The sequence below is a fragment of the Fulvia fulva genome, chromosome 12, assembly GCF_020509005.1.
Source record: "Fulvia fulva chromosome 12, complete sequence".
NCBI lineage: Eukaryota > Fungi > Ascomycota > Dothideomycetes > Mycosphaerellales > Mycosphaerellaceae > Fulvia > Fulvia fulva.
The window spans coordinates 1,049,606-1,074,415 of record NC_063023.1 but is presented as its reverse complement, the minus strand read 5'-3'; the positions used below and the strand labels follow the sequence as shown (position 1 = coordinate 1,074,415).

At 54.0% G+C, this 24,810-nt stretch overlaps 14 protein-coding genes across 14 annotated transcripts; 10 read left to right on the top strand and 4 right to left on the bottom strand.

Annotated features, from left to right (window-relative positions):
• Positions 1-285: 285 nt before the first annotated feature.
• On the top strand, positions 286-1,457 carry CLAFUR5_13638 (uncharacterized protein; the record flags this gene model as incomplete). Its single annotated transcript, XM_047912786.1, has 2 exons — positions 286-675; positions 738-1,457. The coding sequence occupies 2 exons, from the start codon at positions 286-288 to the stop codon at positions 1,455-1,457; spliced, it is 1,110 nt and encodes a 369-aa protein (XP_047769021.1).
• A 277-nt stretch (positions 1,458-1,734) lies between these two features.
• Positions 1,735-2,448, top strand: CLAFUR5_13637 (uncharacterized protein; the record flags this gene model as incomplete). Its single annotated transcript, XM_047912785.1, has 2 exons — positions 1,735-1,875; positions 1,924-2,448. 2 exons carry the CDS (start codon positions 1,735-1,737, stop codon positions 2,446-2,448), a joined length of 666 nt encoding a protein of 221 aa, XP_047769030.1.
• Positions 2,449-3,993: 1,545 nt separating this feature from the next.
• Positions 3,994-6,492, top strand: CLAFUR5_13636 (uncharacterized protein; the record flags this gene model as incomplete). Its single annotated transcript, XM_047912784.1, has 1 exon — positions 3,994-6,492. The coding sequence occupies one exon, from the start codon at positions 3,994-3,996 to the stop codon at positions 6,490-6,492; it is 2,499 nt and encodes an 832-aa protein (XP_047769031.1).
• Positions 6,493-6,906: 414 nt separating this feature from the next.
• CLAFUR5_13635 (uncharacterized protein) lies at positions 6,907-7,506 on the top strand (the record flags this gene model as incomplete). The annotated part of the gene is made up of 1 exon (XM_047912783.1): positions 6,907-7,506. The coding sequence occupies one exon, from the start codon at positions 6,907-6,909 to the stop codon at positions 7,504-7,506; it is 600 nt and encodes a 199-aa protein (XP_047769028.1).
• Positions 7,507-7,715: 209 nt separating this feature from the next.
• CLAFUR5_13634 (Meiotic recombination protein rec14) lies at positions 7,716-8,898 on the bottom strand (the record flags this gene model as incomplete). Its single annotated transcript, XM_047912782.1, has 2 exons — positions 7,716-8,442; positions 8,594-8,898. The coding sequence occupies 2 exons, from the start codon at positions 8,896-8,898 to the stop codon at positions 7,716-7,718; spliced, it is 1,032 nt and encodes a 343-aa protein (XP_047769029.1).
• Positions 8,899-10,888: 1,990 nt separating this feature from the next.
• Positions 10,889-11,691, top strand: CLAFUR5_13633 (uncharacterized protein; the record flags this gene model as incomplete). The annotated part of the gene is made up of 2 exons (XM_047912781.1): positions 10,889-11,125; positions 11,173-11,691. The coding sequence occupies 2 exons, from the start codon at positions 10,889-10,891 to the stop codon at positions 11,689-11,691; spliced, it is 756 nt and encodes a 251-aa protein (XP_047769026.1).
• A 384-nt stretch (positions 11,692-12,075) lies between these two features.
• On the bottom strand, positions 12,076-12,861 carry CLAFUR5_13632 (uncharacterized protein; the record flags this gene model as incomplete). The annotated part of the gene is made up of 3 exons (XM_047912780.1): positions 12,076-12,552; positions 12,609-12,670; positions 12,732-12,861. 3 exons carry the CDS (start codon positions 12,859-12,861, stop codon positions 12,076-12,078), a joined length of 669 nt encoding a protein of 222 aa, XP_047769027.1.
• Positions 12,862-13,478: 617 nt separating this feature from the next.
• On the top strand, positions 13,479-15,059 carry CLAFUR5_13631 (uncharacterized protein; the record flags this gene model as incomplete). The annotated part of the gene is made up of 1 exon (XM_047912779.1): positions 13,479-15,059. One exon carries the CDS (start codon positions 13,479-13,481, stop codon positions 15,057-15,059), a length of 1,581 nt encoding a protein of 526 aa, XP_047769024.1.
• A 646-nt stretch (positions 15,060-15,705) lies between these two features.
• Positions 15,706-17,559, top strand: CLAFUR5_13630 (uncharacterized protein; the record flags this gene model as incomplete). Its single annotated transcript, XM_047912778.1, has 3 exons — positions 15,706-16,215; positions 16,271-16,284; positions 16,443-17,559. 3 exons carry the CDS (start codon positions 15,706-15,708, stop codon positions 17,557-17,559), a joined length of 1,641 nt encoding a protein of 546 aa, XP_047769025.1.
• Positions 17,560-18,408: 849 nt separating this feature from the next.
• Positions 18,409-19,799, bottom strand: CLAFUR5_13629 (uncharacterized protein; the record flags this gene model as incomplete). The annotated part of the gene is made up of 3 exons (XM_047912777.1): positions 18,409-18,968; positions 19,120-19,640; positions 19,765-19,799. 3 exons carry the CDS (start codon positions 19,797-19,799, stop codon positions 18,409-18,411), a joined length of 1,116 nt encoding a protein of 371 aa, XP_047768666.1.
• Positions 19,800-20,430: 631 nt separating this feature from the next.
• Positions 20,431-21,087, top strand: CLAFUR5_13628 (uncharacterized protein; the record flags this gene model as incomplete). The annotated part of the gene is made up of 1 exon (XM_047912776.1): positions 20,431-21,087. The coding sequence occupies one exon, from the start codon at positions 20,431-20,433 to the stop codon at positions 21,085-21,087; it is 657 nt and encodes a 218-aa protein (XP_047768665.1).
• A 153-nt stretch (positions 21,088-21,240) lies between these two features.
• Positions 21,241-21,819, bottom strand: CLAFUR5_13627 (putative 54S ribosomal protein L32, mitochondrial; the record flags this gene model as incomplete). Its single annotated transcript, XM_047912775.1, has 2 exons — positions 21,241-21,413; positions 21,465-21,819. The coding sequence occupies 2 exons, from the start codon at positions 21,817-21,819 to the stop codon at positions 21,241-21,243; spliced, it is 528 nt and encodes a 175-aa protein (XP_047768672.1).
• A 354-nt stretch (positions 21,820-22,173) lies between these two features.
• On the top strand, positions 22,174-23,358 carry CLAFUR5_13626 (Septin spn2; the record flags this gene model as incomplete). The annotated part of the gene is made up of 3 exons (XM_047912774.1): positions 22,174-22,303; positions 22,411-22,973; positions 23,026-23,358. 3 exons carry the CDS (start codon positions 22,174-22,176, stop codon positions 23,356-23,358), a joined length of 1,026 nt encoding a protein of 341 aa, XP_047768671.1.
• Positions 23,359-23,929: 571 nt separating this feature from the next.
• CLAFUR5_13625 (uncharacterized protein) lies at positions 23,930-24,456 on the top strand (the record flags this gene model as incomplete). The annotated part of the gene is made up of 2 exons (XM_047912773.1): positions 23,930-23,998; positions 24,313-24,456. 2 exons carry the CDS (start codon positions 23,930-23,932, stop codon positions 24,454-24,456), a joined length of 213 nt encoding a protein of 70 aa, XP_047768653.1.
• Positions 24,457-24,810: the final 354 nt, after the last annotated feature.

Below are 24,810 nucleotides of genomic sequence, written 5' to 3'. Positions count from 1 at the left end.
CGACTAAGCGAAATTTCCCATCACAGCTCAGTCACGTCAAATGGATCTATCACCGACTTCTGCAGATTCGACTCGCCAGCGCGAGCGGACATCGAGTCTTTGTCGCTGAAGCTCGATGAGCTTCATTGTTCAACGCGTCAAGACCCGAATGCGGTATGACCGTCAATCAGACAAAGGCAAGCAACGAAATGGCCCATGCGAACCTGTACAGCTCGCATAATCAGCAGATTGTGTTCACCGTGCACCGAACATATATCACGACAACCACAAGAAACACTAACCACAATGCATCCACCCTTGCTGCCCGTCGTTGAGCCCTGGATGAAAGACTGCATCGCCTGCCACTTCAACGACCAACCTCTGAACCGCCATGGCCAGCCAGACTGGTTCAGCGAGAGACACATGGCCTGGATCGAAAATCTGTTCAGATGGAAACGGGGCGATTTCGTCCTTATGGTTCACCGGTTCGGACCTGAGCTCGCGAAGAGCTGCAGTAGCAGTGTCTTCAATAGCATTAGGAATGTCAAGGCCGAGGTGGGACCCCAGCCTCGTGTTGAGATTAATGGACGTGATGTGCCGGCTTGGTTCACGCCGGGGCATAATAGGTGGCTGGAATTGACTTTGGGTTGGGCTAAGGGCCAAGCTGTTAAGGCTTATCAGGGGGATCGATATTTGGTAAGTTTACTTCCATCGTGTCATTGAACTTGCTTGAGAAAGCTAATGGATTTTCTCTGCAGGTGGAAGGAGCATTGAAAGTGGTGTCTGAGGCTGCTGCGCTGTTCGGAACTATCCCTCCCGTTGATGGTGGTGATCCAGCCCCGCGATACGAGCATTATGGAGGCCAACCGCAAGGCAATGGCCCTGCTTCAGCATACTCTGTCGCTGAACCAGGCCGCCGCCCTGTATCAGCAAGCACTCAACGACGACCGACGTCTCACCGGCCTCAGCGTACGACCACAAGAGGCAACTCGACGACCAATGCCAGGGCACCTGTCCCAGAGATCGCTCCTACCTTGGATTTAGACTTCGGGGAGTCTTTCGCCGAAGGCTGGGGTCAAGCAACAGATACACAGTGGTTTGATTCCATAACAACGGGACGCCAATGGCCTGTGCCTGGGCCATCAACCTCACGAGAGACGCAAACATATCCGATTGTCAGGCCAGCAATCATTGATACACCGGTTCTCGACATGGATGATCAAATGCAAATGGATATGGAGGCGAACGAGCGTACATCACGCCCACAGCGCCTCAATCAGATTCGAAGAAAGTCTGTCCCACCGCGATCGACTGGGCACAATCTAAGACGAAGTCCTCCGCACTTGAGCCCGAGACAGAGAAGCCAGCGGCCTGAACGACGCACGTCTCCCTCAAGTCGTACACCAAGTGTGATCAACAGTTCGCAGCATCGAGTTCGCCGGCCTGCTGCTCGATCACCACCTCGAGGTAACCGGTAAAGCCATGGGCTACCAGAGATGCACGTGGAGCCGCAAGACTACATTAGGAGATTATTCAGGCTATCCAATCATTGATTGATATTGCCTTTCTGCGTATGTTGTCATGAGCAGCCTCTGTTCCGTTGTCCGTTCACATGATGATTATGCTTCTTTGTCGGGATAGAGTCGCCGGATGCGTCGCGGTATGGCTCTCACACAAAGGCTATGTCAAGACCACAGGATGCCACTGCTGAACTCACTTGGCTGTCAGCAACACTGGTATCGCTACCCGAAGACCATGGCTCCCCTCAGTCCTCTCAGTCCTGTCACTCCCCAAACCGGAGAGCGTTATCGCAACGTCGAAACAGAGCTCAATTTGTGCTATCGTGACATGGTAGCAGGAGATGGCAGGATACCGTGGTTCTCACACCTGCATAACGTATGGCTTGAGGAGCATTTCGCTCTCAGACCAGGTACCATACTGCAGCTATATCAGAACGATGTTCGATTAGTCGGACGAGCAACGAGCCTGATAATGGAAACTGGAGGAGGTGGCATTCCGATATCTCCAACCTATCAGCCGAAAAATGCCCAAGGATTACCTGCTTGGTTCGCTCCAGAACACAATATGTATCTCATGATCATACATACCGGAGGTCTATCGCCCCAGCTGATGTACCAGGACGACCCAGAGCTGGTTGAAAGAGTTCAAAGACTTCTCGTACGAGAGCTGAGCGCGATTGGAACAATTATTCCACAGTACGATGATGAAGCCGAACTGCCTGCACGACTTCAAGCGCTTGGGAATCCGCCCCCATACCAACCACCAAATAATTTCACCCTCTTTGGCGATACAGTGCCTGGGGAGATGTGGTATCAGCCAGATCACGTACTCCGGACATTCTATACTATGACTGACGAACAAGTCGCTCGGCTGCCCGACGACATCCGCGAGCAAGTAATGTATATGAGAGTTGGCTGGGGGTGCCACCACCACTCGATCAGCGATTAGATGCCAACGGGTTCTTGATCACTCGAGTCCCGTACGCGTTAACCTTGGACCTTGAGTACAGTCGATTTCTTCGAACATGCTCAAGAGAGGATATTGTAGAGATGGATCTGGATCTCCAGGCGACTGCAATTGCTGTCAGGAGACTGTATCCCTCTGACCAGGAGATCAGAGAGGATCGAGAGTGGTGGCATAGTACTGGCTACATGTTGGACGACGAGTTTGGAGGTACCGGCCCTTGGATGCGTTTACGTGAACGATGTGTACGCATGGGCGAGCAAGATCCCTATGACGAGGGTCGCCGATTTCTGCCCTACACGAACACATATATTCTGGAGGATAATGGCGGCCCTCGATACGACATGGTTTGTTGTGACCAAGACTTGGAAGACGACTCTGATACGCCGATGGAAGAGATGGGCGGGACGCAAGAGCAGGATTCGGACGCTAGCTCAGAGAGAGCATCAACCAGCTGCGAAGAGCTACAAGAGACGCTTCTAGAGTCCTTGCGCTCGTCTCGCAACGATGCACAACGATATGTCCCACAATCAGCACAAGCATCCTCATCTCGAGCATCTCGAGCATCTCGAGGCTCACCACAGCAACCGCAGCGACCAGTTAGGAGATCGCCGACAGCACGACCAAGGCTGTCGTCACCACCATGGCAACATCTATCTTCTGTACGTAGACGGGCTCTTCCGCCCACAGCCCACGGCAACAGACGATCGCCGCCGCCTCCGTATTCTCCTCCACGACAGCCGCAACGGCGAACACTGCCAGCAGTGAGACCGGTGACGCCTCCAAACACAAGGACTTTTAGGTTGCACACCCCGCCTCCAGTAGTCAGAGCACGTACCTCCAGGCGAAGGAGTCCTCCTACTATGAGGACGAATACGCTGGCTGGGCCATCCACCCCACCTAACAGAAGGAGGCCAAGCTCTCGCACTCCGCCACCTGTTCGCAGAGCACGCAGCCCACCGCCGGTCCGCAGAGGACGCACTCCGCCACCTGTTCCAAGAGGTAGTACTTCAAGGCAACCCGGTCCAGATACATCCATCTATCAGCCAGCATCAAGAAGTCGAAGACAGCGTCCAGGCTCAGGGTCTCGACGCTTCAACCTTGGATCACTCGCAGACGCCTTTCGGTCAGTACGCTCGGGTGGAGTGCGCCGCTCAATTCCGACCCCTGCTAGCAGTACTCGAAGACGACATCAGTCGAGTGTCTTCGCAGAGGAAGTCGAGCAATGAGAATCCAGCCGGTCGCCAAGGCGCTCTCCTCGCACTCGGAGGCATCCCTCGTCTTGATGCCAAGCATTCTGATAGATCGTTTTCAGTATAGCTGTACGGTCATCTCTTTGTACTCTTTGTCATCCCTGATGTTGGAAGGTCAGCATTCATCTCTTGGATGTCCTCTTCCGGCGATCTTCGCAACAAAGCCGATCTTCGCGATTGTCGAGGTCATAAGTCCCTTGTTGCCGTATGTCAGTCTTGGGCTCGTCAAGCTCAGTTGAGGCACTCTGCAGGACAATACTCGTGAGTCAAAGACAAAATGGCTGCCAAAAGGTCGAGATCGAAGAAATCAAGCAAGTCGCCCCAAAAGGACGACAAGAAGACATCGCCACAAGCATCATCCGCGAAGAAGTCTACCCCGGCGGAGCTATCTCTGCGGGCCATCTTGCAAAAACCTTCATTCAAAGCTGGCAACAAGAAGTCTTCTACAGGTCGCCAGCCCTCCCTTGAGCATGCAATGGACAACTTGTTGAGCCCTGCTCAGCTCGCAGATGACGAGTACACACCTCCAGCTAGACCCGTTCGCGGAAAGATTTCGACACAAACAACTTCAAAGCTGCCAAAACACGTCAAGAAAAGGGCTTCCAAGGAGAACCCCATCGATCCAGACCTCATGGACATTACAGAAGACGTCCCCTGGACTCGCCCATCAGCGTCACGAACCTCATCGCTTCGAAGTAGCAGCAGCCCTCAACTTCGGGAGGCTGCCGCAGTCGACACCTTCGAAAGGAACAGAGAAAGCAACTTGGCCGCTCCCTTTCCTCGCAACAATGCCGGCCATCCTGGCCCACAGTATATCAGCCGTGGACCCGTGGTCGACGGGTTCACCCAACCTCGCCCAGAACAACGTGACGATTACACGCCACCAGTACAGCACGTCGAAACCCCCTACCTGGGACCAGAATATGCCAACCCCAGAGACCAAGCCGAAGCTCTCCTCGCCGGCCGTACATCCACCTGCAGGATGCCAACCGGTGGCAGATCGTACCGCACCCAACTCCTTGATTCCCTCCGCGAGCTTGGCTTCGGGTACCACGCCACCGGCCATCCCATCCCGCCTTTGACCCAGGCAGAATGGCGGGCCAGAGGACAAAGCCAGAATCCTGTGGCTGTCTGGAAGAGTTACGATGATTATGGGATCCTTCCACGGTGGGCGAAGCCGAGTTATCCTGGTTTCAGAGATCCCCGTAACGATCGCTTCGGCAATAAACATAGTGACAGGTCCGTACGGGCGTACTGGACTAGGTATACGAACATGTGTCTCGGTGCGGAGGAGCATGCTATTGAAGAGTACTGCTGTGAACTGTTCCGTGAGGCTCATGGGATCTCGGACGAGGAGTTCGAGTATAACAAGAGCCTCACACTGATCGATCGCAAGTTCCGTGTGGTCAGAGCGCTACATCGCACCAATCCCGTGGTAGATGACTGGTACAGTGCCTTGCCCGACTCGGATCGCGAGGAAGTCTTCGACGAGCTCGAGCCCGATCTCCTAGATGGCAACAGAATCCTCGGCAGACCAGTCCGCCGCCTCTGGAAAGTCGTCAGAGTGCCTCACCACGTCTTCAAAGAAGGCGACGAGGAGCCCGGAAGTGCGTTGGATGCGTACTGGGACTACCGCGGATCCGGGATCATCCCCAAGGGTACCCAGAAGTACATCGCCTACCCTCAGCGCGAGGATATCGATGGAGACGGAGATCTCGTAGACGACCCAATGGACCTTGAAGAAGACCCCCAAATCACAGCCATCAGAGAATGCCAATACCAAACCTCCCTCCGCCGAGCAGAACAGCTCTACATCTACGAATGGACCAAATGCCGTCGCGCCATCGAGCTCGGCCTCACCCACGATGAATTTGACTGGTACCTCGCCACGGGGAAGATAGACCCAGCGTGGTCTTCTTTAACACCAGATGGCAGACGACAAGTCCGCTCTGCCGCTCCAGCTCCACCCCCTCAACCACCTACGCAGAGACCCCTCTACGCACGCCCTGGCCGTCGAGCTCGCCCTGATCCACCAGCTGTTGGCCGCCGCCTGCTTCCCAGACCGACGGAGCAACGCCGCCAGTTTACCTCACAGCCGCCTCAACAAAGAGCCATGCACAACCCGGCCGGCAGAGGTCTCTACCAGCGTCCAGGAGGGAACCCTCCCCGCATCTTCAACCCACCAGCTAACCTCCGCCCCGACGGACCTCGAATCCGCGAGCCAGAACCCCATATCCAATGGATCCTCTTCGGCCACAACTACGGCTCCTACCGCGCAAACGCCATCAACAACATCCTCATCACCGCCCCTCACACTCCCATCCCACCGCGCAGTGCAGGAGACGCAGCAGTCTATCTCCACGCCTACACGTGTCAGGGTCGACTCCCTTCTCCGGCAGGGTATGTGCAGCCCTCTTTCCCGCCGGTGAGGGGTGAGGAGGAGTTTGAGGAGTGGGAGCAGTGGGATGAGTATCTCAGGAACCACGAACGCTCCTGTCGGTCCCTCGAGCAGAACTCCGTGCTGAGGTTCCTGAGGAATATGAGGGCTGGGGAGTTGGGGTTGACGTATGAGGAGTTCAAGCACAACCGTGCAGAGGGACGCATTACGGGTTATGCGGAGGGCTGGAATGTGGAGCGGCAATTGGTTAGGGGTGCAAGTCAGGGGCTTGAGAGGAGTGAGTCCAGATGGACGGTGGATGCGCGGCAAGAGGAGGCTCGGTATAATCTGCCAGCACCAGGGGAGCGGCGGATCAGGAGGAGTGTGGTGAGAAGTTGAGAGGGAAGGTTGAGGTGGTGGTGGAAGGACTTCTGAAGGAGATATTGGGTCGTTGTTTCGTGATTTTGCCGCGTGTTGTAATGATGATAGTTTCTTGTATGATTCAGTCGCTTACTTACGGTGCCTGTTGCGTGTATCGTCGTGAGGGTCGGTACCTCTTTGTTGTTGCCTGAAGGTCTCCATTCGGACTTTCTCTCATCGTTCGGCCAAGCCTCATCCTCCGCCAGCTCGTGACATGTCCTGATCCGACGACCACCATCGATCAATGAACAAAGATCCACCTTTGTGCTTTGCAATACAGCTCGTGGCCGTAACGCGCAAGCCCACAATGCCATTCCCAAGAACTCGCATCAGTCTTCGGCTCCCGGCACACATCCATAACCATCACCCCCTGCAAACCAAATAAGATCCAACATGCCATCCCGCCACCGATACTTCACCGCCGCACACGCAGCCTCCTACGAGCAAGCCCACAACCTCCTCGAAGGCAGCGTCGCAGCAGGCTACCTCGCCCACTTCGGCGCCACCGAGGCCGCCATAGCCTTGGAAGCTCTTCTCAAGGACCCACCACTCCTGACCGGTCCCGATGGAACGCCACGCTGGGCAACAAATCCCAAGGAGCAAGACATTGTCGATGAGTACCGTGCTGAAGGATTCCAAGATAGCAAGGGAAACTGGCACCCACCGCTCTCGCCCATCAACGTCCCGTCGCCCAGATCGAAGGTGAAGCGGAGGAATGCTGTGAAGGATAAGAGCGGCACTGGGGCTCAGGGCGTGGCTGGCAAGTCTGGAGTCCAGAGATCTGGTGCTGTGAGAGGTCATCGCGGTCCGGGTGGGCAGGGTGGAGGTCGCGTTGAGAAGAAGAGCGGGTCGAAATCGAAGGTGAAGAGAGGTAGTAAGGAGAGGAAGGATAGTGTGGTCGACACGTGGTTCGGTGGTGGCAGGATCAATGCTGATTTCACAACCGGGCATGCGTTGAGGAGTAGTCCGAGGAGACAGAGAGGGAGTGTATAGCAGTCTTTTCACGCTGCTAGGTCGATGCAGGGCGAAATCGAGGAGTAATGTAGCGCTGGTGCGTGGAAGCGTTTCGGGGAGTGGTTTTGCATCGTGATCAAGTTTGCGTCGTTCTGTTGGATCGCGGTACTGCTGTTCTGACTCTATCAGCAAGATTGGGTATCTCCGGAGCCATCGTCATTCATTGTACAGTCTCTTTCGATTCCTCCTCACGTGCCACTGGCCTCCCGGTAGAAAGCCAACGTCTTTGCAGCACCAGCGGTCGCAAAGATGTCGTTGCGTGCAGTCGGCGAGTGCCACAGCCACTTCACGCTCCACAAGCACTTCTCGCTCTCAGTCTGTGTAGCGACGCACTCTCTTCTCTCCATACTCCAGATCTTCGCCTTGCCATCGTAGCTGCCGCTGAGCAGGTACTCTCCACTCCAATTCCAGTCCAGACTCATGATCCACGAGCTGTGTCCTGTCATATTGGCAACCTGCTCGCCACTTTGTGTGTCGTATAGCGCGATGATACGTGCATCTCCAGCAGCAGCCAGATATCGATTGGCTGGGCTGAACTTGACGGCACGCACTGGCTTGATCAGGCCGGAGAGGGAGTGTGCGAGTCGGCGAGTGCTGTTGTTGAAGATGTGGATGGTGCCGTTTTGGTGGCCTGAAGCTGTCATTTCGCCATTGGGTGAGATGTCTACGCTCATGCCGAAAGAGCCTTTCGTCTGATATTCTGCAATCTTTTGTGCCGTGCCGTCGTCTGGGATGCTGTTGGTGTCGTACACGTTGACTCGGCCATCTGATGTGGTGATGGCGAGGTATTGTCCCGACTCGTTCAACGCCGCTGCCCAGTGTTCGCCTGCGTTCTTTTCTGGTGATATAATCACACCTTTCGCTTTCCACTCGTCGTCTTCCGAGCACTCCCACACCTTGACTTCTCCGCCGAACCTACAGACGGAAGGGTGTTAGCCATGCCCGATAGTCACGTGGCAGCTTTAAAGGCTATGGTGTATGTGGAGCGCGTCGTGCAGCGGCTATCTCGCGCAATCCACCGTGGTCTAAGCCACTGCTCGATGTCTGCTGCCCGTCAGAAACGTACCCGACGCTGGCTGCAATCTTGCCATCTAGACTGGTGGAGATGTGGTGACAACCGAGATGATGCACTTTCTCGAGCGTTTGCACTAGCGGGTATGGGTTCTCATCTTCGGCGCTTTCGGTGTGTATCGTTTGCCCTCTCGTGCTGTAGATTTTGATGCTCGAAGCGCCGGATGCTGTGAGCAGGTGGGACGGTGTCACTGCGAGCGAGAAGATATCGGTGGGGTGCGCGTCGGGGATCGTGAGTGTCTGCAAATACTGCTTCGACATCGTTGTCTGTGCTACTGAGTAAAGTGCTCCGGCATTCATTCAGGCGCTCAAAGTTGAAGCTCGTGGTGGGGCCCGGGGTGACAGGATCATTCACGTCATTGCCGCCATGTCACGTGCTGGCCCGAACCTTTAATTTCTTCTGCACATGGAAACGCATCGCAGGATCATCCATCTTCAGCAAAGTATCACGAACAACAGCCGGACCCAGGTCAGAGCAGCGACTCTACCCTCGCTGCCGTTGATTTACAAGACTATGCCAGCATGCAATCATCGACAGCGATCAGATGCGTTCATCCCAGGTCCGCTCTGCAAAAGCAAGACCCTCTAGCTCTCTAAACCGGGAAATACACATCAAGAATAACGACTCCACGAGACCGCGATACCCCAACGACTAGCACTAAAGCCAACATAACTTTACATAAACTCAACTCCACAGTGTACTCTCAGATCCTCATCCTGTGTCGCCTTATCACCACTTCGTGTGTATCTTGCTGATCAGACCAAGCTCAGCTAGTTGTGCATTCACTTCCGCTTGTTATGCTTGATCATACCATGAAGCAATGTTGGACATATGGCTTTGCCACACACTCAACACCTGTAGAGAAAGCCTATCGTATAGCTACTACACTTCTCGCATCGTTGTGTGACGCCTTCGGGGTGTGACTCTCTGAGGTCTTTGTTGCAGTCGTGGTCCACAATGAATACAGGATTAGTATTCTCATTCCTCTCTTCTGATCTCCACGCATTCCATACCTCCAACTTCCCAGCACTCTCCTCTAGGCCCTTTCGTAGCCCACAGTCTCTCTCCATCACTTCCATCAAACTACCTATCAGTCATACTCCTTTCTCCAGCACTCCCTGATTCTCTTGCTCTCGTCACTCATGCCATGCCATCGAAAGGGACACATGAACCTGCCACACCTCGAGCACTGGAAGACGTAGCAACCCGAGTGGTAGACTTTGCATTTCTCGCAGTAGAATGGTCGATCGCGAGCGTAGACTGGGACCTTGATGGTTTTGTCGCAGTGGTGGTTGGCCATGGTGATGGATGGATGAAGTTGTGGTGATGCTGACTTAGTCTTGGCTGAGGATCAAGAGACTGCCTGCAGTCTGTTCCGTGAGTTCAATTATGTTTTGCGACACGCTGTTGAGGATAAATGATGCTGCTATGAGAGGAGTCCGTGGTCTCGGAAATGAAAGCCGCGTCTTATAGCCAGTGCTGGGGCAGGAAAGCAGGCAGGCAAGCAAATGTCTTCTGCTGATGTCTCACAGTCTTGAACGATGGGTTACTCCTGCCACAACACAGTCTCTCGACGCCACCAAGCCCGTTCTGACCACACTCAAGCCATACCACACCATTTACAATCCTAAGGAGCGCCACACACCATATCCAAACCTCTTTCTCAAGATCTGCTGCCCCATCCGCCCTCCCTCCTCCCTTGACCATCAGGAGTCTTCGTGACCAACCAGTTATGGCTGTCCTGCCAACCACGCCATAGCCCCGGCACGAACAGACTATGGAGCCCATTTGGACACATCCACTCGAGACACTCCGAGCATTCGTAGTAGTACCCAACAATATCGACATCGCACTGGTCACAGTGTAGTCTCGACTCGACGATGGGTGTACATGTGATGTCTCTGTTGCGCTCGTGGTCGTGGTGGCGATGAGATGTGGTCATATTGCTTGGTCGAAGAGGTCTTCCGTGAGAGCTGGGTGTGACGGGAGGCTTCGAGCGCGAGACATGAGTGAGCAACGGATGCCTCAGATGTCTCGCCTCCCGAGACAAACCGTCTGTCCCTGTACCATCGTGGAAGATCCCAGCTGGGTATGGATGAGACATATCGCACAATCGACAATAAGAAAGCAAGCCACTTATCCGCCTCAGGGGCACTCACCATCTCTTGCACGCAAACATGCCCTTCCCACCCCTCGACTGGCACCACAACCTCAAGACTACACTCTTGCGCCTCCTAAGCAAATCGGACGCCTCCGACGACGACATCCCACTCATAGAACCTCAACACAATGGCCCCACCGCCCATTCCAGAGACTCTACCCGATCTTCTCGCATGGATCGCAAGCACAGGCCCCTACAGTAAGATCGACCATACCACAGCCAATTTCCCCAATGTCAACGACTTCATGATCAAGGAACTTGAAGCCGCTCTCGTCCAAGCCGTCGATAATCTGAAAGGAGCTCGTGAGCGTCTCCGTACCATTCCTGGACCGGGAGGAGCGTTTGCTGGATGTGCTGCTCTCGCCGTACGTCTTCCACTCCCATCCGCTCGATCATCCACTAAAAACCCTAGACCACCTCCAGAGCTCTAATCCACCACATCGACTCCAGCGGCCTCCTCTCCCTCTCCCACCCCTCAATAACCCGTCTCGTCATCGCAGCGAAATACCAAGGAAAGACCCTCGAGTTCCAGAACATCCTCGTAACCCTCGCCCTCTCGACCAAAAAGCTCAAAGACGAAACCCGCAGAGTCCGTGCGGCAGTATCGAAGTATCAGCGCGAAGTACAGGCGAAGGAGATGTTGATGGGCATGCTTGCGTCGACCTCGTCGGAATCGATCGAGAGTAATGGGGATGGGGATGATTGGTTCGTTGTGGGGAGTGAGAGGGAGACACCTGCTTCGACGCCTGGAGGGTGTGAATGGGAGCAGGAGAAGTTGTATGAGGAGATTGAGGTGAAGCTTGCTGGGGTGCCGATGGGGGAGGGAGATGATGGGAAGAGGGTGGCAGGTGAGGAGGGAGCGAGGTCGAGGTCGAGGCAGGAGACGATTGTGGTTGCGATTGATGATGTTGCGCCGTACTATTATCGTTAGTAGTCTTCTAGTCCAATCGGACATGGTAGCAGAACTCTGGATACCTTCGATCGTGAAGGTCGCGATGGAGCGAGGCGGGCACTCGATTTCTATTGTGCGAGGTGTCCTAGAGCTGAAGTGTTTTCATCGTGACTTGGGCGCCATCCAATGCATGCGTCGGCGGCCAGTTCTTCCTTGGGATCGGTCGCACACAGCGTCCTTCACCCATAGAACTGGTCGGTTCCCCGTGATGTCCAGACGAAGGCCTCGGCATATAAACGTATCGGCTTTTGCATATTCTATAACAATACAACATATTCATCCATGCGTCGCATAGAGAGCTTCCTGTGCCCCTCCCTTAACCCGTCTCTCTACCTCCAAACTCCTTGTATTCCCATCCCCACCCTACGTCAACTTCTGCTTGATGAAGAAAGCCCTCAAATACGTCAACTGCCACGCACAAGTGAGCGCCAACACAATACACTGTATCACCGCCCACCTCACAACCCTCGAGTTAACACTCTCGCTCTGATCCCTAAACTCCATCTCCCTCTCTCGTTGGAAGACCTGCTCCCTCCTCACGTCCTGCAACCTCGCGTTCAGATCTCGCACTTTCTGCACCACTTCTCCAATCTTATCCTTGTCACTGCTTTCGATCTGAGAGGTCTCGCCGATTGCGAGATCAAGCTCGAACTTGATCCCGCCGACTTGCGAGCCGGAGAAGAGGAAGCCGGAGGTTGCGGGGACGTTGGTCGGGGTGAAGCAGATGCGGTGCTCGCCGGAGTCGGCGGCGGTGAAGGTGAATTTGCCGAGCCAGGAGCCGCGTTGGGAGACGACGCGGTGGTCGCTGTCGAAGATTTCGTCGACGGTGATGAAGATGCCCTAAACGTGGTGTGTTAGGATGAGGCATTGGCTGTGGGGGTGGGTGCTATGCTCACCATCTGGTCGTTGTCTTGGTAGGTTCGTGATTGGTCGTTCCATTGTGTTGCTCTGAAGTGGCCTGTGTGGTCGTGTTAGGACAACGTGGTCGTGTTCAGTCGATCTTGTTTCCGTAGACATACCAACTACTAACGTGTCCTTGGGCAGTTCCTCGAAGAAGCACTTCTGGGTTGGCCCATCGATGTAGAAGTAGAGCGCTTGTGCCTGGCTAGCAAGCAGGGCAATGCCAATCCAGCTCAGTAGCGACCACATGTTTGCGACAGTGGTAGTGGTGGTGATATGGCCAATGTCAATCAGTCGTGTGCTCCGTGATCTGGAAATCTGGCCGCGCGATCTCCCCAAAACGGTATCGCTCCCGCACTTCCGCCGTAACCCCTGTCTTGTGCCAAGAGCGCGGAGAGGACTCCACTCTCACCTGCTTCATGTGCAACACCGCACGTCCAGGCAGCAGAAGTATCACTCCAGCACATGATCTTCGCCCTCTCAACATCCATCCTGCTCAACACGTGTATTGCTTCTGATACGGCAACAGATGTAGAGTCATCTCAGGCTTCACTGACTCCACGAATCGCAAGCTCAGAGGCGCAGTCATTGGTGAATCCTTCGTTTCTGCTGCGTGCATACACAAGCAGGCAGCTGTGCCACTCATCTTTCACTAGCCACAGCGATATGCATGCGGAACGCGACGTTTGCTCGATGGAGCAGGGCGGCCCTACATGAGCGTGTTGCCTCCAAGACGTCCGTTCTTATAAAGATAGCCTCAAGCATACTTACCTCTCTTGCAAACCACCGCCACTTCCCATCCCCATCTATCCCTTCATCCTCTGTCTTTCGTGGATGGACCATAGCAGACCAACGACACAGCAACCATGGGCGACTACGGCAGCAGCTCCGAAAATGACAACGCTAGCACACTCTTCGGCCGCACCAAGGCACTGTTCTCTGCAAAGACTGCCAACACAGAGCTGAACATCGTGGAGGCCATCCGCTCAATCTACCCCGACAAGCACGTAACACCCGTGCACAAAGGCTTTGCCAACCTCACCGAATTTGCCCAAGCAGGTCATGCTACGGCGACGTTGAGGCGTGATGGTAACGAATACCTTCACAACCGCCAATACATACCACCAGCCAGCCGCATGGAATCTGGAGATGGCAAGCTGGTCGAGAGCGTGAAGCTCGGCCTTTACGACTACACACATCAAGATCAGACCTGCCTGGTCTACTACGCAGAATGGTCTTCTAGTTGTGGCACGACCATGATGTATTTCGTCTTGACTCCTGCCAGTGCTGCTTCTGCCGAGTGCTCCGAGCAAGCCGACAACCTGATCAAAGCAGCAGGCAAGTGGTCCTCTCAGCTGCACGAGGAAGTGTATGTCTTTGACTCTGGTCGTTGGATGAAAGACCACAAGCTGTGGGAGGCAGTACAGAACTCATACTGGGACGATGTCATCCTGGACCCTGCCATGAAAGACACCCTCATCAACGACGTCGAGAACTTCTTCGACTCTCGTGCCGTGTACGAGGAGTACTCTGTGCCGTGGAAACGCGGCATCATCCTTCACGGCACACCAGGATGCGGAAAGACCATCAGTATTAAAGCATTGATGAACAGCCTCCAGAAGCGCAACGTCGCGAGCATGTACGTCAAGTCCTTCGAAGCACAAGACGGCCAGCAATTCTCCATCCGCCAGATCTTTCGACAAGCCAGGATCATGGCGCCATGTATGCTCATCTTCGAAGATCTGGACTCCCTCGTCGTGGACAAGGTTAGATCCTACTTCCTCAACGAGGTCGACGGCCTAGAAGACAACGACGGTATCCTCATGATTGGCAGCACAAATCACCTCGAGCGTCTCGATCCAGGTATCGCCAAGCGTCCATCCCGTTTCGACAGGAAGTACCACTACAAACTGCCCGGCGAGCGCGAGCGCATCCTGTACTGCGAGTACTGGCGCAAGAAGCTGCAAAAGAACAGCAGCGTCAACTTCGACCAAGAGATCTGCAATGTTGTAGCACAACTCACCGAAGGCTTCAGCTTCGCATACATGAAAGAGCTTTTCGTCCAGACTCTCCTCGCCATCGTCGGCGGCAGGGCCGATATCGAAGATGACGACGAAGAAGACTTCTACGACCATGCCAAAGAAGCCGCAAAGGAGACCAAGATCGCCGAAGGCTCTGGCAGTCTCCTCAAATCCGACGAGACCGTCGAAACCACTACGGTGATCTCCGAAGCGGCAGAGTCGAAGCCTCAACACACCATGCCCGACGCCACGATCCCTGAACATTTGCAACCGAATTCTTTGATGCGCATCCTCCACAAACAGACGAAAGCTTTGTGGCAGGAGATGGACAACACTGCTGATGAGATTCATCGTCGGACGAAGGTTGGCGGGAGTGGTGACAAACGTTCTGCGATCAAAGCCCGTATGGCGGCGAAGAGGCGCTGATGGGTTGGTAGGAGCTTCGCTGCTGAGTGAAGAGAGGGAAATACAAATTGCCATGCCAAGAGCGCGAGCTTTGGGGATCAGGTTTGATGAGGCGCTTCACCGAAAGGTGTATGCAGAGATTATGGGGATTGCTAATGCGAGTTTATGAGCAGCGAGTGCCGCTCACTCAGTACTAGATAGACAGAGTACGAGCCACGAGGTCACCTCCAACACAATCATCATCATCGAAGTCGGCTTTCTCGGTTCAGCCCTACATATCACCCTACACCCCTGTCTCGTATCCTGACCATTCGTCTTCAACTCTCTTGATGATCCACGTTCTCTCTACATCTCATCCAGTGTCTGTGGAGATGCTACATACTTCGCCGGTATCTCGCCGGCACATCTAGCCATACCACATATCCAACACAGCAACATCACGGCACTCCATCCTCGATCTATTCTAACTTAAGGACTTGTCCAAGGGACAAGCCAACCCACGAAATACACGTACGTACTAGACAAGCATCATAACCAAAGCCGTCGTCGATTTAAAAAGCTTCTCCAACACCTCTCTCGTATTCTACAGCCTCGCCCTCACCCACATTTCAAAACACCTCGTCAAAATGTAACACCTAGCACCTCCCACCTACTCACTCACCCAACAATGTACGAAACCTGGGACATCTCCTCAACCTGGACCCTCGAGCTCCTCTCCGCCGGCCTAAGCGTAGCCTCCCTCGCCGCCCTAGCTGGCGTCCTAGCATATGCTGACGGCCGCGAACTTGTCGCGTGGTACAATTTGACGTTAAACACCGTCATCTCCATCCTCTCCACCATCTCCCGCCTCTGCGCCATCTTCGTCCTCTGTGAAAGCATCGCACAAGTGAAATGGGCCATCTTTGCCGAGAACGCGCGCAGCCTGCTCGACTTCGAGGCGATTGATGCGGCGTCTAGAGGACCGGTGGGCGCTTTTTGGTTGTTGTGGCGGGGAAAGAGGGTGGCGATGGTGGGGGCTGTGGCGATGTTGCTGGCGCTGGTTTTCGATCCGTCTGCGCAGCAGCTTGTGAGGTGGCGGACGGCAGTGGAGTTTGAGGCGAGTGAGGTGGCGAGGTTGCCGAGGGCGGTGAGGTATGGGAGGGGAATCGGGTTGTGGCGAGTACGGTGGTGGGGTTGGGTGAGTAGTCTTGTGGTTTTTGCGACTTGGGACTTTTGCTGATGAAGATGTGTAGGTCGTGATGATGGGGTGAGCGTTGTGACGGCGAATGCGGATTTCTCGATGCAGTCTGCTGTATTTTATGGCTTGACGCAGCCACTGGAGGAGGTGTCTCAGCAGCTGAGATTGGGATGTCCGAGTGGAAACTGTACCTGGGAACCTTTGGAGTCGTTGGCTGTGTGCAGTAGATCCAATGATCTGAGCAAAGATCTGCAGCGATCGGAGTCTACTGGTCAGTCCACTTCGGTGCTGATGGATACGTCCAACTCTGGCAGCATGTTCGGTAACGTTGTCAAATTAGAACTGCTGAATCAGCTATCTATCGATAATTACGAAAGCGTAGCTCCGGAGCTGCTCTTCACTTCGTGGGGGACAGGTAATGAGAGCGGCACGGTCAGCATGAGTGATATCGACACTTTAATATGGTCCATGGCAATCTTACGAGTCAAGCCAAAGGACCAGGGCGAAACGAGGACGTGGCCACATGTGGATCTCGAAGAGTCCGAGTGTGCGCTATACTACTGCGTCAAGCGGTACAACGAGTCCGATATGAACAACAGCCTCTCCCACTCGTGGACCGAAGTCACGACCGCAACCAGATCCCAGGACTCGTACTCGTGGCAACCCAGCCAGTCCTCCATTGACCAGTACCAGGCTGAGCTCAACGATGCCGATATCGAGTCTCTCGCCTTCGACGACTCCCTCTCCGCTGTCGAGAGAACAGACCTCCAGCTCGGCGATGTCTTCAACATTTCCCAAGCGGCAGTCAACGGCCTCAGCTCTTTCTTCCAAAGCACTTTCGCAGCCAAGAACATCTCAAACGTCAACAACACGAATGGCTTCTACATGCGCAGCTCCGCCAATACACAGTATCAACCCGCTGCCATCCAACCTCTCGTCTTATCGGTGAATCTTGACGCCACCTTTACCGCCCTAGCAGAGAGCATGTCCAACCCCATCCGTACCGCAGATGACAACGCCATCACAGACTTTGGGATGATGGGAACGAGTGTCACGCGCTACAGAGTGCACTGGCCATGGATCACGCTGCCCATCCTCGTCGTCCTCGCCAGCGTCGGCCAGCTCGTCATCACCATCCGTGCCAGCGGCGATGCTCCACTGTGGAATAACAGCGTATTATGTTCAAATAGTGATAGATCTCGCAGTCGGCGCTCGTACGAGACTTTAAGGGTCGTTGAAAATCAGTGGGACAATCAGAGTTTGCTAGCGCAATTTTTGCATTCACTTGCATCCTTTGCTGGCGTTGACACTAACGCGTACATCTTAGCACAGAATGGCATATAGTTATGCTTGATCACTCAGAGATAGCAGTTGATGCAAGAAAAGTCTGAAATAGACTTCAATAAGGAGGACGTGGCGAGAGTGATGGCTGTGCAGAACGCTGTGGGGAACATCGAATAGATGGCCAAACAGTAAGACATCTGCCATCGACAAGGCAAACTCGTCTTCTTGGTGTTGAAGAGGTGTCACTCCGCTTCTTCTTCGGCTGCGCATACGCCAAAGAAGAGAGTCTCAAATTCCAGAAGCTGCCATAGTAGCGTCCTTTGCGTAAGAGATTACTGCTAGAGAATGCAGACATACCCATTTATCTAACCCTCTTACCCGCCGAATATGGACCTAATGTTGTCTCGCACAGTTAAAGCTGCAGTGGCCTGGCGAGAGTGCGCGCACGGTAAGAAGAAATCCTCCACGAAGAATGGTGAGATCCAATCTCAGATTCCTCAACACATTTTGTATGACAATTTCCATTATTTCATGATCCCATGGCTGATGGACTGACCTTGAAGGCTCCATGAATATCGCTCAGGGCGATGGAAGTGTGGATGGAGACGGGCTGGGCTGAGATGTAGCTATCGGCAAGTGTGATCAGAGCCCAGGACGACGCTCAGAGCCGCGGGGAGAACGCGTGTCGTGGTCACTGTAATGCTGGTCATGGGAAACGATGACAGTGTGCATGTGTTCGAAGTTGGAATCAGGTCAGAGGAAAGTATAGTTCATGTCACTCTTGCCTGCGGATCAGAACGCATCGTCGCTCGTTGAAACTGCGCGCAGCAAAGAGAATTATGTCGATGCCTCTCCATATCCCTCATATTTACCATGCGCATCGCAGCATTCGTTGATTCTCAGAATATCTCACCCCCATAGAGCCATAAAAGTACCACCTTCTTCAAGATAATTGTCCCAAGTCTCCTGCTCCTCTCTTGCCGTCCGTGCTGGTCGAAGTACAACCTTTTTCGCGATATCCTCCAGCCGCCGCAACTCTGCATTCGTTGCCGGCGATGAGTCAATGTAAAGGGCAGGAGGCATCGTCCGTCTGAGACCTGCGTGCTGCATCTCCATCTCCGCACTAGTCGCTGGGACACTGGCACATGGTGTTCGAGTATGGCTAACACCCTTCTGTTTGGGTGGTAATTCTTCTCGAAGCTTGATGGCCAGCAACGCAGCTACAGCCTGCAGCGTGAAGTGCGCGTCGTTACCTGCACAGTGTAGCAGTGTACTCTCGTGTGGCACACCGAGGGTTGCTAGTATATGTTTCAGTTTGCCCGCTTGGCCAATGGTCTCCCCGCAGAGAGCGTGTGTGTCAATAATCCCATCAATTGGCAAGTCCTCCATGGCGATGCCCAATAATCCCCGAAAGGTGGCAATTTCGCCGTCGACGCCTTGGCCTGTAAGTATGATCTTCCGCTTAGTCCCTACAAACAGAAGGGTGTCAGCCATACTCGAGAACCACGTGGCAGTGTCTTAGACTATGGTAGACCGCGTGAGGTACGTGCTGCACGACGCGCTGCTTTCACGCCATAGTCTCAGACACTGCTCGATGCCTGGTACCCTTCAGAAACATACCTGGGCTGAGATCGTCCTCTATATTGAAGGCGTCCAGAATTGTCGATCGAAGCGCGTCTGGATGCAGCATTGTGGTATGACCATGGAAGAATTTCCTGTCGTTTTGCTTAACAAGTCTGTATTTCACTGTCTTGAGTGCATTCTGTGGCACTGAGTCTGTAGGGTTGAGCAGATCCCTTGTATCAAGAGTCGAGATGCCGCACTCGTTGACGCCCTGCTTTGTATCGCCTTCGAAATCGACGCACACGAAGATGAAGTCGGCTTCTGAAGTATTTGTGGTCATGCCGCTTGAGAGGCATTCAATCAGTCTACTCACGAGGGTCGATGCGGAAGCAAAGTTAGTTGCGACAGTAGCATGCTGGCCTGACTTCTCCAGTTTCTGGAACAGCTTCATCCCATCTCGCAGAGGACACGCGGGCTGTATTTCTGGCTGGAAGGCGGCCATGTATGCCTTGAAGTCTCCATCATATTCGGCTCTGAGCCGCTCCTTGCTGTCTCGCCAGAACCACTGTTGGCGCCACCTAAACAGAAGGGCGTCAGCCATACTCGAACATGGCGTACCAGTGTCTCAGCAACTAGTGCTGAGGTGGAGATGCAGCACGCATGTCAGACGGAAAATTCCTCTTGCCCTTTGCATTGACTCACTTATTCCACCCTCGTGGGTGCAGTCGCTCGGGCATCGTGGGAGAGTGTAGATGCGTGGGTATCTCTGGGCACGTGCAACAATGGTAGCTGCCTAATGCCTCTGATGTTCGGTGTCGCAGACCTGTTGAATATCTTGTGTGAGGTGAGAGAAGCGAGTTTGCAAATACTCATGGAAGAGGTAGTCACTCAATTTCAAGCTTGGAAGAGGTAGTCACTCAATTTCAAGCTTTGAGGACAACAGACGTCACGTGACCATACCAAGCTCTTACCGTTGCCATGGCTGGGGTTTTTTCCTCGAGCAGCGACTCAAGTCACTGTCGTCGATTGTGTGCTTTGATTCAATGCGAAATGCCGTATACAGTATCTTTGGGTGGGGAGGACTTTCCAGGACATCATGTTGTCGCAGTCGCGCTCCAAGCTTGAAGCTGGGTCAGATGATACTATTCCGCTTCCACGGTGCGTGGAGCACGACGTTGACGAGGAGAACATGACGTGCTGGCTTCACGCGGAGACCGTAAAGGCCATCCGCTTGCTAAAGGGCTGATAGTGCAGGATGGTTTGCTGCAAAGGAGTAAGCGTACGCTTTTAAGGACGCCCACCGCCAACGACGCTTCTCCGAATTCTCCAGCCTTACCGGTTTCAGATCGTGGAGAGATCAGCTCCACCATGCCAGACGAAAGACCCATCGTGCTCGACTTATGCACCAAGCTCCGCACCACAGTCAGCGTCACCATCGCGCTCACCTCTTCTATCGAGTCCAGGCTACCACAACGCGCTGAACAACTCAGTGATATCAACCACCATCTGACCGACAGCCTCTCTGCGACAGACTTCTTCATCGCCCACCAGAAGACGCTCTCGCTACCCGAGGACAGTTTCTCCATCACCTTTCTCCGCCAATACATTGCTCTTATGACGCGGATCCACAGCAGATTACACCAAGTCGAGCTACTATGTGGTCTCGTCGATGATATATCGGATGGAGTTCTGATTCCATTGGAGTGCGCTGGCTGGAGGTACGACCGGGATAAACTTCTTGCCTTCGAGCAGCGACTGAAGTCACCACTGGGCCCGTATGCGCAGCAGCAGCTGGATCAGGTTCGTAGTACGGTTGACTCGTTGAGGCGGAGCAGGAATTCAGAGGAGAGACTTCGACATGCTGGAAAGGCGAGAGAGGCAGAGGAGTGGCAGCGTGTCCTGGAGGAGCTGAAACGTTTGAGAGAGGATGTTAGTATCCTGCGGAAGGGGTATGAGTTGTTCGCTCAAGATGAATCGCATGCAGCTCGCGATGAGCAGGATGGTAGTCGAAGGCGGTCTCTGTAGGGCAGTATAGTGGAATCGGCGCATCGATCGTTTCGTGTAGAAGCTGCTGTAGCAGTCAATTCGTAGATATACATACCAAGCTCGCTGTACAGGTGGGACCCAGTCCAGTCAATGTGTAACGCCACGCTAATGCTCGTTCGCAGCGGCCAGACTTTACGCCTTAGCCTCATCCTTCTTGGTGTCCTTCTCATCATACAGATCTTCCCATCTCAGCTCTCTCTTTCCTGTTGACCTAAGCTCTTCGTTCCACTTGGCGAATTGTTCTTCCTTCTCCATCTCGACTACCTTCTTCGACTTGAAGCCGTTACCGAACCATTGCCGTATGCCTGTCGCTCACGTCAGTGCCATCTCCAATTGGCGCAAGCTTTCGCACATACTCTGCACACAGTATGGACACAGTATATGTGCTCTCTTCAGCCTCCCGCATGCACTGCACTTGTTCAATGCGGTGACGTCCTTCAATGCTTTGCCTGCCATCTGCCTGTGTCGTTTCTTCATGTGACTCGTCTTCTTCTTCGGCACTGCCTTCAATATGCCATCCCAGAGCTCTCCCAGTATTGTCGGTATCGGTGCTAATGCGGCAGGTATGAGGCTCGCTTTCAGTCGTAGTTGCTGTATTTGTTGAACCAATGGTAATCGTTGTGTCGCGTCTTCTTGTGGCAGGAGTCGCGCGCGCACAACAGGCAGAAACGCGTCCAGGAAGGAGGCTGATGGAAGTCGTATCGACGCCATTGCGGTTGATATCGTACTGTACAGCGTGGTCACTACAGATGATGTTGCGCTCGCGTGCAGTGATCTTGAAGCTTTACCGGCCAAGAGGCGCCCGCGCTGCTGACCCATGTAAATTGCGGCTCTTACCTCGCTTCGTGATTGGACATCCCTGACCCTGAGCACGATCCCTGTAGAAAGCTGGCCGCACTTTCTCCGTCCACTCCCTCCGCGTCGCCCACGACGTTGCCCTTGCTCCTGCCATTGAGTCCTGCAACCACACCTGCCGCCGCCAACTTCACTCGTTTGACAAGACTCTCTCCTCCATACCAGCTTCACTCACACCTCTGCGACATTTCCAACACAAACACAGCGACTATGGCAGCGGTGCACTCGCAGCCGCCTCAGAGCGTGTTCCCCAAGAGCCACGTCGGCTTCGACAGCATCACCACCCAGATCGAGAAGAAGCTGCTGAAGCGCGGCTTTCAGTTCAACGTTATCTGCGTTGGTACGTTCATGTGATGCGACATCTCAATGCCTACGCGACAGTTCAGTCGCACGCTGCCATATGCCCAACAGCGGGTGAACCGGCACTGACATTTAATGCGCTTGTAGGACAGACAGGTCTCGGCAAATCGACGCTCATCAACACCATCTTCGCATCGCATCTTGTGGACAGCAAGGGTCGCCTCCAGCCCACCGAGCCAATTCGTAGCACCACCGAAATCCACCCAGTCACCCACATCATCGAGGAGAACGGCGTGCGTCTCCGCCTGAACATTGTCGACACCCCAGGTTATGGCGATCTCGTGAACAACGACCGCTGCTGGGACCCAATCGTCAAGTACATCAAGGACCAGCACAGCGCATACCTGAGGAAGGAACTCACAGCCCAGCGCGAGCGATACATCCAGGACACCCGCATCCACTGCTGCTTGTACTTCATCGCACCTACCGGCCACGCGCTGAAGCCAATCGACATTGTCGTGTTGAAGAAGCTCAGCGAGACGGTCAACGTCGTGCCTGTCATTGCCAAGGCGGATAGTCTTACCTTGGAGGAGAGACAGCTCTTCAAGGACCGCATCAAGGAGGAATTCGCTTTCCACAACATTCGCATGTACCCCTACGAGAATGAGGAGTACGATGCCGAAGAGGCAGCCATGAACTCCCAGATCAAGGTATGGGACAGCAGTCGAAGATCGACGAACCTCGTACTGATACTCTTTCCAGTCCATCATCCCATTCGCAGTCGTCGGCAGCGAGAAGAACATCAACGTCAACGGCAAGACTGTTCGTGGTCGCCAAAACCGCTGGGGAACCATCAACGTCGAGGACGAGAAGCACTGCGAATTCGTCTACCTCCGCGACTTCCTCACACGCACCCATCTCCAGGACCTGATCGAGACAACATCGCAAATCCACTACGAATCGTTCCGTGCCAAGCAATTGCTTGCTCTCAAGGAGTCCAGTGCACAGGTCCACGGCGGTAGCCGACCAATCTCACCTTCTGCTGATCGCGAACTCAGCAGACAGAGTCAGCGCATGACCATGAACGGGTACTAGATCGTCCTTGCTCCCCTAACTATCCCTGATACCCCGGAGCATAGATTATCTTTATCCCTTCATACCCTGCACTTGTACTTTTGACTGTTTAGCTGACTCCGACAAGACCACAAGGACCACCCTCCAAATCTTCGCACGGACAACCAAATCACTCTCGCGGCTTCACCAGTCAAGGTTAGGGACCTGGCAATGGACAGAAGAGCGACGGAGGCATGGCAACGCCCAGACGTAGCAGTGATGGGGCGGCGGCATTGCTAAGGAATGCACAAGGCGGTCTGGCTGGCGTTGCAAATGGAGACATGGCGGATGAGCATCACCGACTGAGCAAGGCCATCAGCATTCCGCTCAGCGCTGTTTCCTTCGGCAGCGGCGTGGATAAGGGCTTTTGATACCAGACAGCAGGTCAGAAAGTTTTTCTTTTGTTTATTGGCAGTGCTTTACAGCGAGGAGTATGTACTGGCTTGGGGAAACTGTATGTGTGATAAAAGCACGCACGCTGTAGCTTAGTTGTGAAAATAATCAGTTCATATCTCAGACCTTTTCCGACGGTCATTCGCCTACGTATCAATTCATGTGCAGACATGGAAAGAATTTCGCATTCGTTTATGCACAAAACATGCGAGACACGCAGCGCTGTAATGTATTGAGCTACTCTGGGATACACCTTGCGTTCGTCTACTGGAATTGCGCAAGCACCAATAAGTTCCAGCACAAGCGCCTTGCAAATAACGTCTGAAGCAGAAAGATCTTGGGCTGCGCCATAGCCGAAGCTGGACACCGGAGCGAGCACAGTCCTGACTGGCGCCTCCATCCAGTGGACTGCACTGGGTGCAAGCCTCGCCGTGCACGCGCCTTCCATGTTGCATCGATTTCGTGCTCGATACAGGGAAAGAGCATTTCTGGAAGGATCAGTCAGGGCAAGGCTCCACTTTCCGCTTTTGGTCTCCGTCACAGCAGCAGCAACCGAGGGCTTCTGATAAAAGAGGTGGCCGCTTGCACAACTACAGAGTCACTTCTTTAGGTACCCACGACAGTGCTCTCGCAGCGTATGAAAGCGGAAGCGTTGCACGACGCGTCTCTCTCTACAAAACTGCTTAGGCCTATGGGGCTCGGAGCCTTTCGCATAGGTCCCAATCATTCTCGCCATTTGAAGCACAGCGGCCATCGTTACCTCTACAACATCGTCGACCACAATGGAGGTAACAGCTTTCCTCTCAGCCGGAGGCATCATGCGAAAGGCCATGGCCAGCCGGAGCTTAGAACGCGATGTGCCTCACCTGATACCCATTCTTGATTCATTGAAGCCCGGTGAGACTGTCTTCGAGGTCGGCTGCGGCCCTGGAGCCATCACTCTGAGCATCGCGAAGCGCTACCCTGAGCTTAAAGTGCTTGGCATTGATATCGATGAAGAATCTATCAAGGTGTGTCTGAGTCGCGTCTCACGATGCTGCG